Source organism: Pseudophryne corroboree, chromosome 5 (genome assembly GCF_028390025.1).
Source record: "Pseudophryne corroboree isolate aPseCor3 chromosome 5, aPseCor3.hap2, whole genome shotgun sequence".
Taxonomy (NCBI): Eukaryota; Metazoa; Chordata; class Amphibia; order Anura; family Myobatrachidae; genus Pseudophryne; species Pseudophryne corroboree.
In genome coordinates this window covers 144332627-144347981 of record NC_086448.1, presented here as the reverse complement: position 1 = coordinate 144347981, position 15355 = coordinate 144332627, and the positions used below count along the sequence as shown (strand labels likewise).

General features: G+C 42.1%; 1 protein-coding gene across 1 annotated transcript in view; it reads right to left on the bottom strand.

Annotated features, from left to right (window-relative positions):
• LOC134929574 (ATP-binding cassette sub-family B member 5-like) overlaps positions 1-8248 on the bottom strand; it is a 158680-nt gene extending 150432 nt beyond the window's left edge. Inside the window, exon 1 of the mRNA XM_063925165.1 lies at positions 8163-8248. Coding sequence (XP_063781235.1) covers positions 8163-8248 — 86 coding nt within the window. The remainder of the gene's footprint in view (positions 1-8162) is intronic.
• Positions 8249-15355: the final 7107 nt, after the last annotated feature.

Here is a 15355-nt window from a genome sequence, read left to right as displayed (position 1 = left end):
CCTCGTCCCCCAAATAATGGAGATTCCCCTCATATTTAAAGAACTCTCTCAAATTCCAGGAACGCTTGGAGTCTGCTTGGGAGACTTTTAAAACTGATAATTTACCCCATCTAGATGATGACCCCCTCCTGTTTTGGATGACAGCCAAATCTGTCCTCCGGGGCAATATTATCTCTTATGTCTCAGCCACAAAATAAAAATTATGCCTCCCAATATATGGAATTCCAAGGGAACTTGTCTTCCGCCTTTCAGCAGTACAAATCTTCTTCTACACTCCATAACTGGCAATTTACTTAGAAGCTAAAACACACTTTGATGAATTTCTGAAACTATTGGGAGATAGATACCTCTTTTCTGTAAATTATAAATATTACAAGTTTGGTAATAAAACAGGGAAATTACTGATGCACTTACTTAATGGTTCACGCCCCCCGATGGTCACCCGTCCATTACGTACCACCTCTGGTGCATTAACCACTACTAATCAGGAAATTGCAGAGACCATGAAATCCTCCCCCCCCCCCCCCCCTCCTCCACAGGGTCACAAGAGGACTCACCTTGGGCACCTGCTTTCTGGGACAACCCCCCTCTTCCACGTCTACCCAATTCCATGGTACAAACACACCTTGATCCTATTTCATTGGAAGAAGTCCATCGTGTCATAGGTTTGTTTGGGCGTGACAAGGCACCGGGACCGGATGGTTTCAGTGCGGACTTCTATAAAATCCTGCTCCTGCTCCCCCGTTTCGGTGATACACTGGTCAAAGTCTTAAATGCCTTACTGTCCTCCACATCTCTCCCTCTCCATTTCAACACAGCCATACTAAAAACACTGCCCAAACCCCGGAAGGGACCTTTCACTTCCCGGTTCCTACCATCCTATTTCCCTCCTCAATCTCGACTATAAATTACTTACAAAAATTTTGGCTGATCGTATTAAGTCTTTACTTCCCCATATTATTCACACAGATCAGACCGGATTCATAACGGGAAGACATTCAGAAATTAATGTTCGCCGAGTACTCACGGCGGTCCACATCTCCAACAACCTGCCCCCTTCTGACCTCCCACTGATGCTTTCCCTCAATGCTGAAAAAGCATTCGACAAGGTCGAATGGAATCACCTATTCCTCACACTCTCCCGTTTTGGCTTTCCAGACCCATTTATCTCACTTCTAAAGCTTTCATATACTGATCACCAAACTATGATATCTTGTAATGGAGTACTTTCCTCCCATTTCATCATCGGTCGAGGCACCAGACAGGGTTGCCCCCTGTCACCCCTACTTTTCGCAATAGCCCCGGAGCCCCTCGCGATTGCTCTTCGACAATCGGAGAGGCTTTCTGGAATCTGATTGGGTGGTGTTGACCTCCGTCTAGCACTCTTCGCAGATGACATGCTGTTGTTTGTCACTGACCCAGCCTCCTCTATCCCTGAAATTCTCGGACTGATTGGAGCTTTTGGGGAGAGGGCGGGTTACAGGATCAATATCACCAAATCGGAGCGCCTTCCCTTGGTAGTCTCTCTTCATGAGCTCACCACTTTCATTCCTAATATCTCTTTCCAAAACGACAGATCTAAAATCACTTACTTAGGGATAAAGATTCCGGCGAACTTAACTAGACTGTATGAGGAGAACTTCTCCCCTATGTTAACCCGCATCATGACTCTTCTTGACAGCTGGAAATTACTCCCATTATCCCTCCTAGGTAGGGTGGCTGTTCTTCAAAGTATCATGTTCCCTAAATTATTTTATCTAATGCAGATGCTCCCACTTAGCCTATCAAAGAAAGACTTGAAGTTTTTACACTCTATAATGACAAAATTTTTATGGAAAGGTAGGAAACCATATATAGCATTACAAAAACTTATGGCACCTAAACAGGCGGGCGGGATAGGTATCCCAGATTATCTATCTTACTCCCTAGCTTCTTTATTTCGTTGTGCTGCTGACTGGCTGTATGACAGGAACCTTTTCACTGACCCTGACCTGGATGAGGCACTCTTTTCTCCTTATGCGCCGCAAGCTCTTTTGTTATCCAAAGCTTCATCGATCCCAACTCACATACTCCACAACCATCTTTTCCATGATATTTACTGTGCTTGGAATACCTTACACAAATTTAATTGTCTCCCCATGACAGCACCATGTATCCCATTGTGGGGCAATCCTGCATTTCCCCCCTCCCTTACCAACTCCAATTTTCTCATCTGGAAGGTGAAGGGTTTGAAGGACTCTTCAAAAGTATTTGACCCTGGGGGCTCTCTCTTACCATTCACAACTCTTCAAGAGAAGTTTAATCTGCCATGCTCGCACTTCTACATGTATTTACAGGTGCGTCATTATCTCAGCTTGGTTATGCCTAATCAGACAACTCATGGGGCATTTTCAAACCCACCCAACCCTTTACAGATCTCTCTGAATGTTCATAAGCAGGGCCCTACATGCATTAGACAGCTCTATACCACTCTCATGTCAATTATCACAGACATTAGATGGGACAAACTCCTTGCCCAATGGAATAAAGACATACCACACCTCACAGATCACCACTAACTTGTCTCTGTAATGAAATTGCTTACTTCACCTTACTTGCAGGAGGTTCACCTTTGCACCCTCCAAAGAGCCTATATTTCCCCATCCCAACACGCTAAATTTAACCCATCAGAATCAGGGGAATGCCCCAAATGCCACGCCCATATAACTTCCTACTTCCATATGTTTGAGATTGTGGTAGTATACGTCTTTTTTGGCATAAAGTTGTTGCATTTATTAACCAATTACTGGGTGTAAGGGTCCAGGCCTCCCCATTGTTATGCCTATGTGCCAACTTTACAGAATGGGACCTGGGACCATCCTGCCACAAATTTCTACCGTTTCTAACAATTCTGGTCACGGTGTCTAAAAATGTTTTTTTAACTCATTGGCTCTTGGCTTCCTCTCCAAGGCTTATGGAAGTTCATGGGAAACTATTGCACATCTTATATTTTGATAGGAAGTCAGCTCAGGTCAATATTGAGTCTGGAGTTAAATCTTTTTACAAGAAATGGGGCCTTTACATTGACTCACGGGACCCGGCCACACAGTCCCAAATTTTTAAAGTATTTGAACGCACTGAATGGTTTCTTCATAGACAACTCCTAGAGCCTCCACACTTGACCCTTCTACTCAATGATTTCTGCTTCTCAAATTGTTTACGATTGTGGTGCTGGATCTACACCTCACAATTCTTCAGATCAAATGTAATGTTAGGGGAAACCCCTCCTGCCCCCTCCCCTTCTCCCTTGTGTGTGCTCCCTTTCTTTCCTCACCTTTCTACCCCCTCCCTCTTCTTCCTCTTTAAAAAAAGAAATATATATATATTTGTATAATTGTACTTTGTTGACTATATATGATTGCAGACTATTTATTTGTTTTACTCACCGGTCAAGGTTCGGGACTATACTCCCTTGCAGTTTTTTGCCTGCGTTGATGGTTAATTTCTACACTGTTTCAGATAGTTTGTCAACAGGTTACTATAGAGCCACTGTTTTACAATCTCATTGTTCATCACCCATCAGTCATTGATCAATTATGCTACTTTACTGCCATAATTAGGCGACATTGTTTGACCGATCCCAATATCGCTCCTTAGCACTGAACCTTGCTGATTTCGATTACTATGTCATTGACTGTTGTGTTTCTCTTTGTCACACCTACGTTCTGTAACTGTATTTTGACCGACCATATCTGCTTTCATAATGGTACTCCTATGTGGAAAATTAATAAACAGATTTAAAAAAAAAAAAATTCTCCATACCCGACCTCTCCACTCTATACAACATTTGCTCCTACTCAAAATTACAGGACTTTTCCCGGGCTGCACCCACTCTGTGGAATGCCTTCCCAGACACAATAAGACTTTGCACTAGTTGCCAAACCTTCAAGATTTCCCTGAAAAGTCACCTCTTCAGACGAGCTTATCAAATTCCAGAACCACCCACACAACCTTCAATGCTTCCATCTCTAATTGCATCCCCTCTGTACAGTCCACACATAACCTCACACAATTTATCTTTCTTCACTTTCACATCCTCCTGATAATTGGCCAACATTGCTGGGTGGCCATATCATACATACAATTAAGAACGTTTCCAATCTGACTGGACCATTCTGAATTAACTGTGGGTTAGATTTGTTCGGATCTCAAAATGGCATCTTATTGGCTCTTGAATGTCATGTGTTTTGGATAGCCAATGCTAAATCCGAACTTGCATTTATTTTGGTGTTAAAAACTGAATAAATCTGAACCCACACACCTCTAGTATCAATGCCTATTTCCCTAAAGATTGTAAGCTTGTAAACAGGGCCCTCCTACCTCTAGGTCTGTCTGTTATTACCCAGTTTTGTTCTATTACTGTTGTTTCAATTGTAAAGCGCAATGGAATATGCTGCACTATATAATAAACTGTTAATAAATAAAATAAAATAAATAATAAAGTTACTTGTATTTGGAATCATTTGACAAGATCAATAAAAGTTTGGGTCTCCATTTATCAAAGGGCTTCAGGGATTTTTTCATGTCTCCCTTTATCAAACCTGTTACCTCCGGTGATAACGTCACTATCTCCAGAGATAAACAGGCCAATAGTAAATGTCACAGTGAAGGTGCCCTAGTGCCTTTGCACATGAAAGCCTATTTGTTAATAATCACTGCAGTACTTATAATAAGAGGAACTGATTTTGGGGGGAGAGAGGTAGATATAATGTAACATTCATATTATAACTTTTATTTTTGATATATCTACCTTTATTTTTTATGTATATGTGAAGTTTTAAATAGAAAACTGGAAGCACAATAGATTCCTATTTTTTCTAAGTAAGAGCTTATCGGGATTTAAACTGGACCTATCAGTACAGTGTGTACCTGTATATAACAGTACATAACAACATTTTGCAAGTTTCCCCAAGTGCCACCTAGAGGTGAAACATTTACATGATGCTTTTACAAGGAAGGTAGGCCCTCATCAGCTGTGGGTGCTGTAGCATTTGTGGTAACTATGGCCTTCTCTGGTATAATGTCACAACCAAGGCCATCTTAACGTATAGACACCGGGCAGTTGCCCAGGGCCCCACAATTCTAGGTGCCTTAAAGCAGGGGTGGGTGGTGGTCACACAATCAGAGCGGCCAGGCAGCATTCTCTACCTCAACAGACCCTCTTTGGATTCATTTTGTCAACGATTAAATACCAATAACCGTAATATACTCCTCACCTTTCAGGTTAGCGACTTAAGTATAAATTTCTTGGACCTGACAATATATATAAAGGATAATTGCCTGTACACAAAAAATTATAATAAACCGACAGATTGCAACTCTTATATTAATTTTGATAGCAATCACCATAAAAACTGGGTTACCAGTATACCAAATAGTCAGTTTCATAGGCTGCGCCGCAACTGTACAGATTTAGATACTTACGACCTTCAGGCTAAAGGGATGCGGCAGCAGTTTTTAGATAAAGGGTACAAAAAACATCAGGTAGATTATACAATTAATAAATGTAGAAATATGGACAGGTCCGACACACTTCCGGTTAAAATAAGAACTAAGGAGAATAAGCGAGATATTCCCTTTATTACCCGGTATACGAATCAGCATAAAGAGCTGGAGGGTATTATTAGAAAACATTGGGGGATACTTTATGCAGATCCCACTCTCAAAGAATTTATCTCGGAATCTCCAAGATTCGTCTACCGCAAGGCGAATAACCTAAAAGACCTCTTAGTGAGTAGTGTTATACATACACCTAAGAAAGAAATTTGTCTAGCCACACAAGGGTTTCAAAGATGTGGTGATTGCTCCATGTGCAAAACCTGTAAAACCGACAGAAAAATTACAGAGGTGGTCTCTAATAGTACAAATAAAAAGATGGCCATAAAAGAATGTATTACTTGCCACAGTAAATATATAGTATATCTTTTAGAATGTCAATGTGGCAAGCAGTATATTGGTCGCACGATACGTCCATTAAAGGACAGACTAGCAGAGCATGTGAGAAATATTAAACGAGGGTATGAAAATCACCATGCCTCTATGCACTTTAAATCTACGCATAATTGCGACCCTAAGTTCATTACATTTTTTGCAGGTATTAAGCAAGTGAACTGTAATTGGAGGACTAATGATAGAACAGAAAGATTAGCAAAGCTGGAAATTAAAACAATTTTTGAGTTTAAAATTTTAATGCCTCATGGTTTGAACAAAGATTTTGAGACGAAATGGTTCTTGTAATTATCTATTATTAATACCTTTTTTTTTCTCTTTTTTATCCCCCTATTTCCCTATTTCATGTATGGTGACTGAATGATCATGTATTACCATGGAATGATAATATTCTCTGTCTGAATGATAGATATAGCATGGTAGGATTTTATTGTATAGAATCCCATTAAAATTGCCCTGCATTATTTTTAATTGCCCTTGTATTTTTTTATTATTATATAAATCTCATTTGATTAGAGTTAGGATATAACATCACAGAAATGTATGTATATGTTGGAATTTATATTGTTAAAATCCATATTGTTATTTAAAATGAAAATGACCCGTTTGTGAAAGGAGCGTGATTGATGATAAACACCTGTAGATTGTGAATCAATCAAATGTGGATTGCCAACGGGTATTTAAAGGACAACCGGTACACCTGCAATGTATCTTGAGAAAGGAGGCGGTACCTCCGAAACGCGTTGATTGACATTGCAGAACTTGGACGGAGACGGACGGAGTGAGACCATCTTCGGCTTTCACGCTTGAGGCTGTTGCCGGGTCAGCGCGCTGAGACTTGCCGGACGTCTTCAGCTGGAGCGCACAGCCTCCACAGAGAGTGGGTACGATCCCATCCGACCACTGTCCATATCCATTGCTAGATGGAGATTTTATTCTATTTTATATATGTATGAGTCTTATTTGGTACCATTAAAATCCTCACTGGATAATTTTAATCTTTCCAATGTTTGGGTGTCTGGACTGCTGCCGATACACTGACGGGCTTTCCTCTCCTCGCTGAAAGTACACTTACACGTATAGAGGGATTATAAAGATACCTTTTGAGGAACGACACAAGGGGTTAAAAAGTAAGTGCTGATCTGAAGGGGATTTTGGATCCCTCTACAGACGGGGAGAACTTGACAGTTTCAGATTTACCTCCTTACTACAGTACTTCGCTGTCTCCATTGAACCTTTTACTTCATACCATTTTATTAAGCTATTTTAGCTTATTTGTATTTCTCACTGCACATGATTTAATTGAGCGCTGGGAGCTTTACCTTCTTTTTTTGTGGATGTATTGATTGGTGCAGGTGGACACCACTAGGTAAAGACCGGCTGCTAAAATAGGCGCTATGTAGAGGTTTTCTTTTTCTGTTATAAGCATTCTCTACCTGCCTCCCAGCCTGTAGCCAGACAGTCAGGGGCATAATATGATTTTTTTTTTTAATTGGGTCGTATGAATGGGTGAGTAGGGGCCCCTGTGCATTGCTTTGCCCAGGGCCTACAATGTTGTTAAGACAGCACTGGCCACAACTAACCTCAGTAGTATATCTCCTAATTTAGGAGGGGTAGTTCTGATTTAAGGATTGTTCAACATCTTGACAGCGGGCCTGTATATTATTGGAAGTAACATAGTTCTGCAGGCGTCAGTGGCAACTCAAAGGGCAAGCAATGCCCCTGGTAGACATACCATGTCCCCACAGGGAGTGGCTAGAGCTACTGTATTTTGTGTGGTGCAGGTTGTCTCGGTTTCAGCATGAGAATATTTAGTTTTTGAACTACATGACAGACCCTAAATGAGAGAAGGATTATATCATGGGGGAGCAGCCTGGTGACAGGTTACATGGCCCCTTTAAAAGAAAGTTACGCAAGCTTCTAACATCAGTTTCCTATTATGTACAGAAAGAGCAAATACATATAACCCATATAACCCATTATAATGTCATAGTTTCATCAGTATCACCAGATTATTATAAGTAATTTGTTGCAGACTTTTTGCTAATTTCTAATTTTTATGAAACACTTCCATTAATAAACATAGATTATAAGAAATTTAAATTAATTGGATTAGTATCACAAACAATAAATATGGGTATAATGCTGTAATTACTTTCTAACATTGTACATACATGTTGTCTTCTTGTGTTTCTTGTAAGGTTTCTGTTGTCGGGTAACCACCACTGGCCTTCCCTTCAGTAGTCTCCTTCTCAGTCATTCTTTCACTTATGTCACTTTATGTCACAGAACCAAGAAAACCGCTGTAAATGCTGAAAAAGGACACAATCAGATTTAGTTAGTATCTGCTTACCTAGGATTAAATATGTTCATCATAGGAGCATGCTTTTTTAAAATGATTGGGGAGTGTGCATAGCCAGATTAAGGAGGGGTTGCAGGGCATACTGTACCCCGGGCACCCCAACCAAAGAACACTGATATCACTAGATTTCCCTCTTAATGCGAGAGGCAGAATGCAAACAGGACAATATGCAGTGCAGGCAGAGACACTGGAATATCATGTTTCATGAGCTACTGATGGAGCTTTCTGACCAGAGGAGAGATAGGAGGGTGGAAACAACTGTAAGTGACACAGGGATCCAAGCTTCTCCTACTCCCTGTATGGGTGTCTGAGTTCTATGTAAACTTTTATGCAACTAAACCATTTGGGTCTAGAGATATAGACATACACAGAGTCCCCCAGAGTCCTGACCCAGTGTGTAAGTAATACAGAGGCTTATGCTATTCTTGCATGTGACAAGATAAAATATTTTATTTTTCTATGTGTATTTTAAAGTTGTTTAAGTGGTCTTTGTTCTACTACAAGAAAATTATATATAATATGTGTCTTTCAATTAGGTGTATCTAGTGTATAAACAGTACCCAGGCATTATTATCTATTAGTTTAAAACTAATATACACCATTGGTTTAAATTAAATATACACAATCTACTCCTCCCACCATGAACCATCCCAGGAGGGACAAAATTATTTCTACCTGGACTTCCTTCTTAATTTATGATTGCAAACACCTGTGTTGAAACACCTTTCTTATCAATTAAATAGTTCAACACAGGTGAATCATATATTAAGAGGGAAGTCCAGATAAAGAGCATTTTGTCCCTCCTGAAATGGAACATGTTGGGAGGTATGCACAATCTAATATACATCCCCCACCTTTAACTGGGGCCCCCCTGTCTAAAGTTCCCCAGGCACCCCCAAGGCTTAATCTAGTCATGGGAGTGTGCACATTACCCACCCATACCCCTATTTGCTGCCACCTATGATCAGCAAGATGTCATGTTTATATCTAGGTCACACATTCTGTTACACTTTGAATCAGTGATTTCCGAAAGTGATCTTTACTGTCCGCATGGGGCGCTGGATTACTCTATGTAGGGATGGACATCGGAAGCCCACCATCAAATGATGGCTGGGCTTCCGCCATCAAATTATTCGATGCTATGGTAAATGTACACCGCATCAATAGAATTCAATAGAAGAAAAAAATATCATATGATTAGCACATGCGCAAAAAAAGTTATTTTTGCGTATGTGCAATCCTCTGCAGTATGGCGGCTGGGGATGGGACTTTGGGGCGGGACCATCGCTACGCCATCAAATGTTTACCATTAGATGGCGGCAAACATCGGAACGCCGCCTTCGAATGGTAAAACCACCACCATCGCAACTAAAACATCGATGGTTGCAAACCATCGCGAAGAGATGTCCATCCCTAGCTTTAAGGGTGCACCATAAGTAAAGGGACACCTGTGGGTGCTTCAGGGATAATCATAGTGAGCTAATCCCATCCTCCTGCCAGGCAAGTGGGTCTGGCCCTCTGCTCAGGCTTCCTATAAATGAAGCCCCTGCTCTAGTACCACTGCAGACGGGGGCCAAAATGAACTCCAGCTCGCAGCATCCTTTGCTGTTAGGAGCATGACAAAGCTTAACCGCAGAGCTTACATTGGATAGAGCCAAGCCTGCGCAGTGTAAGAAGGAAGCTGGGGATTGTGGGCACAGGAAGAGAGACCTGGAGCCACAGAGGGGAGTGTAAGTAAAGGAGGGTACTCACGGAGCGATCGCTGCTTAAAATCTAAGCAATCTGACTAGATTGCTTAGATTTTAAGCATGATCGCTCCGTGTGTACCGCTCACAGCGATAGCGATGCGCAGCACCGTGCATCGCTATCGCTGGTGCTAGATTGCAGGCCATAAGATAATAGTCATAGAGGAGAGAGAGTGAATAGGCTATGGGGGGTATGGGTTTTCAGTGCTAGACTTTTTTAGCAGCTAGAGAGTGGCATGGAGAAGCGACAATGATTAGAGAACAGTGACATTGATAAGATAAGATAAGTGTGTTTGACATGCAGAGTACTCTTCCCCTGCACTGACTGGGGGAGAGACTTTAACCTGCCAGCAGTGTTGTAAATTTATGTGGAAAATGCAATAAATGCCCTGACAATTTTTACAGGTATTTCAATCAGTGGCGCCACAATGTTTTAAGATTGGGGGAGAGCAAGATTATTTAATTTTGGTGCCCCTAAATTGCTGAATGTAACTCATGGCATACCTGCCATGGCACTTGCCTGACATATATATATATATATACTGTCAAAGTCGAAAACTATTCCAGTACACACATCACGTACTAACCACACACACATGACCGCTGCGCGTGCACTTGTTCCGCTGTGCGTGCACATATCCGCAATTCGCGTATGGTCGCTCCCGCGGTCCTGCGCGTGGTATGGGTATTTACGGCGGAGTTTGTGAACGCATGGAGGGTTATCAAAACATTACATATTTAATCCAAATAGTGCACATTGTACACATAACCTCCCCGCACCACATCAGCAAGTATCAATAGTTTAAATGATTCCAGGACTAAGGGATTCGCCTTTGCATGATAGGAAGGGACAGACTAAGGTTATAAGGTGATGTCTGGTATCCAGCTGTAGGGTATTTTAAGGGTAACATTCCGGTGTTGGTTAGAGGAAGATCGCATGTTCCTGTGTATAGTTATGTGTAGAAGTAGAATATAGATATAAACTGTATTTACTGTATATTATGTATGCGGCGGGAATCCAGAGAAGACCACCCACAAGAACAGTTGAGAAAGACATCGCCCACCTTTTCAAATCAACCTATGACGACTTCTCCTGTAATGTAAAGATGCATCCCTGTGTCCAATAGACAAAGGGATTACAGTATCCATTGTATTACTTTTGGAAGTAGTGTATAAAAGCCTGTTGCTGCCTGGCCGGTCAGAAGACTCTTAACGCTATCTACCTGATTAGCGGAGGACCGGACCAGGAAGCGCTTGCTAATATTCTCACGTATGTACATTGACTGTAGCCATTTATTCTGTTGTATTGTAGTGTATAAATTGTATTGTTATCCCCTTCCAGATATATACGCTGAGGTGTCGGAGCCCAGTGTTTAAACTACAAATCGGTGTTGTGTCCTCTTTTCCCTGCTAGGGTTTAAAGTGTATTACATTACCTAACTGTATAAGGTTTAAAAGTGTATTGATAAGGTGTGTACGCGCTGCGGGTACTTTATACCGTCAGCGCTGCATAAGGTTTAAGGTGTAACATCATTGCAGTGCTTTGCTGCATAAGGTTTAAAGTATAATTATATCATTGCATTGTATCACTAATAAGGTTTAAAGTATATCAATTGAGTGTGTACGCGCTGTGTGTACTTTGTACCCCCAGCGCGGCATTTATACGCTAAGTACGTACACGGTACGGGACTCTGTACGCAAATAGCGTACGAAGTACGTAGCGTGTGTATTAAGTCTAGCGGCTGCAGTGGCTCCATGGTAAAAGTGTGTTAAAGGTATAGCTTTAATGGTTTAAGATAATATCGACATTATCAATTGGGGGCATCGTCCGGTTTTTCCTCATACCCGCAGCCTATCAGGTTCAAGCAGACTTTATCTATCAGCAAAGGGCGGAAAGGTATCCCACGTAAGCCTTCTCCTGGTTGGTGGATACACTGGAAACCCTAAATTTAGTGCTGATTAGATGGCATCTGCTCTGCATGGTTTGTAGGGATGCTGGTGGGATCCGTAAGGTAAATTAGCAAAGCTATTTAAAAAAGTCTGTGAATTTCTGTTTGGCGCCAAATGCGCACACAACACAAGCATACACCTGTACTCTGCATATCTGCTCATATTGTTGCCATAAGTACTGATTACTAGATTCATTTAGACCTGTACGGAGAAATTTGTTGCTAATTAGTTAAAATATAAAATAAATATTTAAGGAAGTAAGTGTAAGACACACACGCAGCCTGGCCTAGCTGTAAAGGTTTATACAGAAGAAACTGTGTTGTGTTAAGTGAGCGATTTTAGTTAATATTGCTCACATTGATAGAAGTGTGGGATTTGTGCTATTGCGGACGTATGGTCTTTGTACACGTGTCTCGGACAGAGTACGGGACTGCGTACGCAACGTAAAGACATACACACGGTCGCGTGTTTACACAACGTGCGTAAGGGTACAGCCGCTAAGTACAAATTACACAATAGCATTGTTTAGTTTAGGGGCGGGACGTTAGCCATGCGACAATAGCACAAATTGCTCAGTTTCCAAGATTTAGTTTAAATAAAACCTTTTTTACTGTATTACCTCTGGTACTAAGGCTGTTTATCTGAATGAAAGTTAATTTTCTGTACAGAAAAACCAAAGTGTATTTGAGTGAACGAACGTGAGTGAGCAAACATAATAAAGGTTTTGTGAACCCAGGGAATTCGGGATCCCGTAGAGGTGGTACACCGAGCGAGTGGAGACTCGGTGGCGTGAGGCAGCTGACTCATGTTAATATAAATTGAAGTACATAGGAGCAAGGTAGCAGAGTACCGCAGACCAGAAGGTCAGCGAGGTTTAGAGTACCGCAGACCAGAGGTCAGCGAGGTTTTAGAGTACCGCAGCCCAGGGGGTTAGAGAAGATACCCATTTAGTTTTTGATTGATACGCTCCGGCTGAGGTTTTGCAGCCTGAAAATCGATTCCAGTGGTCGTACGGCAGATAAGTAACAAGTACCTATACGCTGTGCGATTGGACCGCGCGTTCGTGGCTGCAATATTTAACGCAACGTGATACCCTTTTACGAGCTTTGCGTAAAACCGCGGTATCATTAGCGCTGGATATAGCATACGCAAGCGTGATTTGTGTATAATAAAGGTTTAGGTAGTTTTCACTGGTCTCTCAGGAAATCTCCAACAGCCTATATTTAATGGAAAGGGTAAGTCACTCCCAGAAACTTCCAGTAAATAGAAGCTACACAGGGGCCCTAGGTTGGGTACATTGCCTTCGCTATCAACAGTGTATGGTAGTACTGGCCAACGTGGGCGTGAGTGGGTGAAAGCACTCGGAGAACTTTCATCGTTGCCTTATATTGAGTATTTTGTTTTTTTTTGTGGGATTAGCCGGGAAGGCAATACCTGCAAAATATGGCGGCCAGTTTCTCAAGTAAGGGACGTGCAACTAGGGTTTAGGTTGACATACCGTGACCCAGGGGGTCAGCGAGGTTCATAATGTGTGAGAAGCATGGACCACACGCAGAAATTTTGTGCAATGAATGGGAACGTATGACTGCGGAAGATAGGGAACCATTCCCTAAGGTAGGCAGTTTTGAACCAGAGGTATTGCAGAATTTAAGGATTAGGATATGTCTGATAAAATCTCGAAAACAAAGGGTCAGACACACAAATTGTTTAAACTTATGGCAGCAAGAGGGTGATATGCAGAGAGAATTAGCTCACGCAACTGGTTCCAAACCTAGCAGGAAAATGATGGCAACCGCACCACCACCACCATATATTGTGGGGGAGAAAGTGGCTACAGACAATGGCATATTGGTATCCGATAAGAGTATAGTTGATAAATGTACTAACACTAACCCTTGCCAGTTGTATCCCATTTTAAATTTTCCTCAGGACTGTGAGCAAGAAGATGAGCCCAGCACGATATCGGCACTCTCTCTAGCAGCCACCATACAGAATACTCAGGTGGGCACGGCCCAACGAGCAAGAGCAGTTGTCAGGCCCCCTAGCGGAGGGATAGGTGAGGTCGTGTCCACAGGTAAGTACGGTACCATACATTATGCAGAGACAGTAGCACCTCACATTGTAGAGTCAAATCAAAATGATGTAATTGAATTAAATCCTGTCAGGGTGATCGCAGTCCCCAATGGGAAGACTGTTGCTCAGGGAGTAACCCCCATCAGGAACATTGCCATGCATTGTCCCTGGACCCGGACAGAATTGAAGTCAATTATGTCAGAATTTCCTGACCCCAGGAAAGATCTAGTCGCATGCCAGAGGTTCATTAAAGAGTTAGGTAACGCCATCGAACCCACGAACAAAGATTGGCGAACAGTGCTATGAGTATCTTTACCTTCGAATATTGACCCCGCGAAATTCATTACTGACTGTAGATTAGATGCAGAAGTACCTCTCACTGATGAGTACACTCAGGAGAATGTACGACAAATCAATCTGCAATTAGGAGTATATTTCCCTACGGTTGTCAAATGGAATAAAATCTTTTCCATAAGACAAAAAGAAGGTGAAATGGCATCTGAGTATTTCCATCGAGCACTGCAGGAAATGTCTAGATACACTGGGGTCGAGGACATTAAGGACAATGTACATCACAGGGAAGTAGCTGTGTCAGTATTAATGGATTGGTTAAAAGAGGCATTAAGAATAAGGGTACAAACCTCTCTACCTAACTGGAGGGGTATCTCGGTGGCTGCATTAAGAGAGTCCGCTATTGAGCATGACCGGAACGTCATTAAGCACAGGGAGTCTCAGGGGGAAAAGCTGATGACAGTAAGTATAAATGCTCTCACAACGAAGCCGCATCAGCCAAAACCCCAGACCCCTGATGGTAAGTAATGTGTAGTAGTATGCTATAACTGTAAGAAGGAAGGACATTTTGCACGGAATTGTAGGTATAAGGACACACATAAGGTATACCGACCCCCTAGACCAGGATATGAACCACACTATGATACACATAATTGTGATCAGGGACCGCATAGGAGAAGTTATGAGCCACATGCAGGGGAAACAAGGAGGTACCCACCTAGGAGGGACTGGCAGACCTCCGAAAATTCTCAGTTACCCCCCACACATATTGTAGCTGCCAGCGCGCTGCGGGAGGGTCGCAATATACAATAGGGGTTGGGCCACACCTGTAGTCTGCAGCCAGTGAAGTTGATTGCTAGCCATGGTAGTGAACCTGAGGTCACAGTTGATGTAGCTGGTAGATCACTACCTTTTCTTGTAGATACAGGGGCGGCCAGGTCAGTGT